The sequence below is a fragment of the Molossus molossus genome, unplaced genomic scaffold (assembly GCF_014108415.1).
Source record: "Molossus molossus isolate mMolMol1 unplaced genomic scaffold, mMolMol1.p scaffold_m16_p_19, whole genome shotgun sequence".
NCBI lineage: Eukaryota > Metazoa > Chordata > Mammalia > Chiroptera > Molossidae > Molossus > Molossus molossus.
The window spans coordinates 43579706-43586742 of NW_023425354.1; the positions used below are offsets into that span (position 1 = coordinate 43579706).

The following is a 7037-nucleotide window of genomic DNA, read 5'->3' on the forward strand; positions in this document are numbered from 1 at the left end:
CACAGTATTTTCCTTTTTAAATCTTTACCCAGAGATATTTTTCCATTTATCTTCAGATAGAGTGAAAGGAAGGGAAGGAGGGAGAGAGAGTGAGAGAGAGTGGGAGAGGTGGGGAGAGAGAGAGAAAGAGAGAGAGAGAGAGAGAGAGAGAGAGAGAGAAACATTGATGTGAGAGAGGCACATTGATTGGTTGCCCCTGCGTGACCCTGACCAAGGCCAGGACCGAACCACAACCGAGGTATGAATCCAACCTGAGACTTTTTGGATCAAGGGTCAATGCACTAAACACTGAGCCAGACCATCCAGGGCTAGTCTGCAATTTTTTAAACAAAATTTTAATATTGAATGTTTATGTTGTTTTTACATTGTTATTATTATTAACAAGGTTCTGATAAATGTCATATATATGTATATATTATATTTTGTGGGATTATATTCTTAAGCTAAATTTCTAGAACTAGAATTTGTCTAATCAAAAGCATGTCCTTTATTTTGTTTGTTTCAAAGTCATAAAATGACATTGTTGAGCATACATTTTTCTCTTTTTTGGTGTGTTGGAAAAATATTCAGTAATATGGACACAACATTTTCTAAGAATAACAGTGTGTGTGTGTGTGTGTGTGTGTGTGTGTAATTGACTGTGTGGCATTCTTCTATGATTTTCAAGAAATATAAAATTAAATTTAGAAAAATTTGGAAGGCCAAATACAAGCAGTCTGGTGTTTGCTCTGTGTCCAATACTGTCACAGTGATTTCTAGCATAAAAACACGAGGTTCCTGGGTCTCAAGTATCTTCAATAATTGCCAGTATGATTTATGATTATGTCCTTGATTCTTGGAAGGACACCTTTTCCAATATTTGTGAGTTAGCTGTAAAAAGTTCATTTTGCCATTTCCTGAAGGTATTGAGTTCATTGCTCGCTCCAGCACCAGGACCACACTGTCTTAGAGTCCTTTCCATCTGACGGAGCAAGTGTCCCTGCCTATATTCTCTTCAACAGTTTCCTGACTCATTTTCATATTCATGTTTAAATAAAATTTAGAATAATTTTTGTTTTCCCCAAATCCGGTTATGATTTTGATTTCAAATAAGTAAATCTGAGATATATTCAGGAGCACATATGCTTTTGCAAGATTTTATCTTTCTATCTAAAAATTATTAAGTCTATCCATTTATGATTCCACGGAGCGATGGAGAACTGGAAGGTCCTGCCCAATTCCTGTTAACATCTTAATGCTTTAGGTTATCTTGTTGATGTTTCATATTGTATTTTCACCTGATGAACAGGCAATGTTTATTCAGTGACACCACATGCCAACTCTTAGTGTTAAGCCTTTTATTACTTAATTTTATCCTGGACTCATGTTCGCATGAAAACAGCAAGTCTTCCAGAGCTCAGGCACTCGCCTGAGGGTTCAGCTTGGCAGAGCTCAGACATGCATCCCCGCATCTTACCCGTCGCATCACGTGGCCTGCTGGGCACAGCATTACTTTTCAGGAATACATTGCTCTTCACTGTAAATGGCCACTTTACTGAAGTTGCTTTTTATTTCTAATGGCATTGCAGTTGACTGTCCTTGGTTTCCCAGATAGATCATCTTATCAGCAAATAACAGTCATTGTTCCTTCTTCTTTTCAACATTTTTACTTCCTCTTCTCTGTCCAATTGACAATAGCCATTCGTTATAATGCATACAGTTTTTTTTTAAATTAATTTTTATTTATTTTTTTGTTACAGATATTTTACCTTTTTACCCCATTGGCACCCCCCACCCCACCCCACCTCCACCCCGTCCCCGGCTTAGTTGTCCATGTCCATTGGTCATGCATACATGCATATAAGTTCTGTGGTTTATCTCTTCCCACCCCCACCCCCCCACCCCCTCTTCTGAGGGATGTCAGTCTGTGCCCTACTTCCATGTGTCTGGGTCTACTGTATTCCTCAGACTGTTACGTTCATTATATTCCGTATATAAGTGAGATCATGTGGTATTTGTCTTTTTCTGCTTGGCTTCTTTCACTTAGGATAATACTTTCCAGGCCCCTCCATGTCGTCTCAAAGGATAAGAGATCTTTTTTTTCTTACCGCTGCATAGTACTCCATTGTGTATATGTACCACAGCGTTTTTATCCATTCGTCTACTGGTGGACACTTGGGCTGTTTCCAGATCTTAGCTATTGTAAATAGTGCTGCTATGAACATGGGGGTACATATATTCTTCCTGATTGGTGTTTCAGGCTTCTTAGGGTATATTCCCAGCAGTGGGATCACTGGGTCAAATGGAAGTTCAAGTTTTAATTTTTTGAGGTAGCACCATATTGTTTTCCGTAGCGGCTGCACCAGTCTGCATTCCCACCAGCAGTGTATTAGAGTCCCCTTTTCTCCACACCCTCGCCAACACTTGTTGTTTGATGATTTGTTGATGGCGGCCATTCTGACAGATGTGAGGTGATACCTCATTGTTGTTTTAATTTGCATCTCTCTGATGATTAGTGATGTTGAGCATTTCTTCATATGTCTTTTGGCCATTTGTATGTCCTGTTTGGAGAGGTGTCTATTCAGCTCCTCTGCCCATTTTTTAATTGGGTTCTTTGTCTTCCTTTTGTGGAGTTGTATGAGCACTCTATATATATTGGAAATTAACCCCTTATCTGATACATCACTGGCAATGATGTTCTCCCATACAGTGGGTTGCCTTTCCATTTTGATGATTGTTTCTTTTGCTGTGCAGAAGCTTTTGAGTTTGATGTAGTCCCATGTGTCATTTTCTCCTTTATTTCTGTTGCCTTAGGTGATGTATCAGTGAAAATTCTGCTCCGTATGATGTCCTGAAATTTTGTTGCCTACATTTTCTTCTAGAATTTTTATGGATTCACGGGTCACATTTAAGTCTTTTAGCCATTTCGAGTTTATTTTTGTGTGTGGTGTAAGTTGATGGTCTAGTTTCATTTTTTTTGCATGTAGCTGTCCAATTTTCCCAACACCACTTATTAAAGAGGCTGTCTTTACTCCACTGTATGCTCTTGCCACCTTTGTCAAATATTAATTGAGCGTATTGCCTTGGGTCCATTTCTGGGTTTTCAGTTCTGTTCCACTGGTCTATATGCCTGTTCTTGTGCCAGTACCAGGCTGTTTTGGTTACAGTCGCTTGGTAGTATAACCTGATATCTGGTATTGTGATCCCACCTACTTTGTTCTTTTTTTTCAAGATTGCTGTGGCTATTCGGGGTCTTTTGTGGTTCCATATGAACTTTTGAAGTATTTGTTCTAGTTCTATGAAATATGTCGTTGGTATTTTGATGGGGATTGCATTGAATCTATAGATTGCTTTGGGTAGTATGGACATTTTAATTATGTTAATTCTTCCAATCCATGAACAGGGTATGTTCTTCCACTTTTTTATATCTTCCTCTATTTCTTTTTTCAATGACCTGTAGTTTTCTGCAAATAGGTCCTTTACTTCTTTGGTTAAGTTTATTCCTAGGTATCATAATTTTTTTGGCGCGATGGTAAATGGGATTGTTTTTTCAGTTTCTCTTTCTGTGAGTTCATCATTGATGTACAAGAATGCTGTCGATTTCTTGACGTTAATTTTGTATCCTGCTACTTTGCCAAATTCATTTATTAAGTCTAATAGATTTTTGATGGCGTCTTTAGGGTTTTCTATGTACAATATCATGTCATCTGCAAATAATGACAGTTTCACTTCCTCCTTTCCAATTTGGATCCCTTTTATTTTTTCTTCATGTCTGATTGCTGTGGCTAAGACTTCCAGTACAATGGTAAATAAGAGTGGCGAAAGTGGACATCCCTGTCTTGTCCCTGTTCTTAATGGAAATGTTTTTAGTTTCTGTCCATTGAGTATGATGTTGGCTGTAGGTCTTTCATATATGGCCTTTATTATGTCAAGATATGATCCCTCTATTCCTACATTGCTGAGCGTTTTTATCACAAATGGATGCTGGATTTTGTCGAATGCTTTTTCAGCATCTATTGATATGATCATGTGGCTTTTATTCTTTATTTTGTTTATGTGGTGTATCACGTTTATTGATTTGCGAATATTGTACCAGCCTTGCATCCCTGGAATGAATCCCACTTGGTCATGGTGAATAATTTTTTTGATGTATTTCTGGATCCGATTTGCTAATATTTTGTTCAGGATTTTGGCGTCTATGTTCATCAGGGATATTGGCCTGTAGTTTTCTTTCTTCGTAGTGTCTTTTTCTGGTTTTGGAATTAGAATTATGCTGGCCTCATAGAATGTGTTTGGAAGTCTTCCTTCTTCTTGAATTTTTTGAAATAGTTTGAGGAGAATGGGTGTTAGTTCTTTTTTTGAATGTTTGGTAAAACTCCCCTGTGAAGCCATCTGGGCCTGGGCTTTTGTTTGCTGGGAGAGTCTTGATTACCTCTTCAATTTCCTTAGTTGTTATTGGTCTGTTCAAGTTTTCTATCTCTTCCGGGAATAGTTTTGGGAGACTGTGTGTTTCTAGAAATTTGTCCATTTCGCTTAGATTGTCGAATTTGTTGCCATATAGTTGTTCATAGTAGTTGTTAATGATATTTTGTATTTCCGTGATGTTGGTTGTTACTTCTCCTCTTTCATTTCTGATTTTGTGTATTTGGGTTCTCTCTCTTTGTTTCTTGGTGAGTCTAGCTAAGGGTCCATCAATCTTGTTTATCTTTTCGAAAAACCAGCTGTTTCATTGATCCTTTGAATTGTTTTTTTGGTCTCTATGTCATTTATTTCTGCTCTGATCTTTACTATTTCCTTCCTTCTACTTGCTCTGGGGTTTTCTTTTTGTTTGCTTTCTAATCCTTTAAGTTGTGAGGTTAGACAGTCAATTAGAAATTTTTCTTGTTTTTTGAGGTAGGCCTGTAGTGCTATGAACTTCCCTCTCAGAACTGCTTTCGCTGCATCCCATAGATTTTGTGTTGTTGTGTGTTCATTTTCATTGGTTTCCAGGAAGTTTTTGATTTCTTCCTTGATCTCCTCGGTGACCCATTCATTGTTTAATAACAAATGCATACAGTCTTAAGTATCATTTAAAAATCTATTCAATATTGCCCGGCCTGTGTGGCTCAGTGGTTGAGCATCGACACATGCACCAAAAGGTTGCCAGTTTGATGCCTGGTCAGGGCACATGCCCAGGTTGTGGGCCTGATCCCCAGTGGGGGACATGCAGGAGGTGGCCAATCCATGTTCTTCCTTATCAGTGTTTCTATCTCTGTCTCCCTTCCTCCCTTTCTAAAAATCAATCAAAAATAAATACAAATCTATTCAATATCATAAGCTAGTAATCTTTAAGCAGCTGAGGCATACTATAAGATGGTAGGGTTTGAAATAAGATAAGACATTAGTCCTGTATATGGAGTATGTCAAATTAAAAAATTAAAAGTAGCTGGATTGACTAAGTTACAAAAAAACTTTCCATGTTATGTGTTTATGACTGTTTTTATCTTGTTGCTAATTTAAAAATGTTACAAAATTTAGTCTAAGTTATGTTAAGCTAAGAGTAAAGTTGATCTCACATCTCTGAACGTCCCTGTCAATTTGAGGTGCTGAGTAAACAAACGTGTTGGTCCAAGGCTGCAGACAGCTGGGGAGATGGATGGAGGCAACCAGAGCAGAGTCTCCGAGTTCCTGCTTCTGGGGATCTCAGAGAGTCCTGAAGACCAGCGGGTCTTGTTTTGGACGTTCCTGTCCATGTACCTGGTCACGGTGGTGGGAAATGCACTCATTATCCTGGCCATAGGCACCGATTCCCACCTGCACACACCCATGTACTTCTTTCTGGCCAATCTCTCCTTCACCGACTTACTGTTTGTCACAAACACAATCCCCAAGATGCTGGTCAACCTTCAGTCCGAGAACAAAGCCATCTCCTATGCAGGATGTCTGACACAGCTCTACTTCCTGGTCTCCTTGGTGGCCCTGGACAACCTCATCCTGGCCACGATGGCCTATGACCGCTATGTGGCCATCTGCCACCCCCTCCACTATACCACGGCCATGAGCCCTGGGCTCTGTATGTTGCTCCTCACCTTATGTTGGGCACTTTCTATCCTCTATGGCCTCATCCACACCCTCCTCATGACCAGGGTGACCTTCTGTGGGTCCCCGAAGATCCACTACATCTTCTGTGAGATGTACGTCCTGCTGAGGCTCGCGTGTTCCAACACTCAGACCAATCACACAGTGCTGATCGCCACAGGCTGCTTCATCTTCTTCACCCCCTTAGGGCTCATGATCATGTCCTATGTCCGGATCGTCAGAGCCGTCCTCCACATACCCTCAGCCCCTGGCAAGTATAAAGCCTTCTCCACCTGTGCCTCCCATTTGGCTGTGGTCTCCCTCTTCTATGGAACACTTAGCGTGGTGTATCTGCAGCCTCTGCACACCTACTCCAAGAAGGACTCAGTGGCCACAGTGATGTATGCAGTGGTCACCCCCATGATGAACCCTTTCATCTACAGCCTGAGGAACAAGGACATGCATGGGGCTCTGGGAAAACTCTTCCTAGGGAAGGCCTTCCAGAGGTTCACATGAGGGTAATTGGGGGCATTGAAATGGAGAATGGGCAATTATTCCACCATGTGACAAGCATTATCCTGTGGGGAATACAGGAGTAAATAGGCCATAGCTCCTGCTCAGAGTGAGCTCATAGATCTGTGATGAAGAAAAAATGTGTAACCCAGTATTTCAGACCTCACCAGCCTTGGCAATAAATAAGGTCATGCTAACACTAATACTAGAAGTTTACAGGCTCAAATCCTCCACTTGACCATAGGACTATAGTGTCACCACCTCAGCCTTTCAAAATATACCCAGTTATGAGCTGGGAGGGGTCTCGTGTTCTCTAGCACATACCCACTCACGCTCCTGAGCTCTGGCCTTCTCTAAGGAGCACAATGCCTGTGAGTCATTTGGAGGAGACACCGTGCACCACCCGCACTGCAAGTGTTCTAACTGAGGCTGCCCAGCTCCTGACGCTCTGCTGGGCACAGACCCAGTGTTTCTATCTGACCCACAGT

General features: G+C 40.8%; 1 protein-coding gene across 1 annotated transcript; it reads left to right on the forward strand.

Moving 5' to 3' along the window:
* The first annotated feature begins 5607 nt into the window (after positions 1–5607).
* On the forward strand, positions 5608–6552 carry LOC118634631 (olfactory receptor 1D2). Its single transcript, XM_036269306.1, has one exon. It carries the CDS (start codon positions 5611–5613, stop codon positions 6550–6552), a length of 942 nt encoding a protein of 313 aa, XP_036125199.1. The 5' UTR covers positions 5608–5610.
* The last annotated feature ends 485 nt before the right edge of the window (positions 6553–7037 follow it).

Bases quoted from the DNA above. Each gene is read 5' to 3' on its own strand.
- LOC118634631 (XM_036269306.1), top strand. From the start codon at position 5,611: ATGGATGGAGGCAACCAGAGCAGAGTCTCCGAGTTCCTGCTTCTGGGG.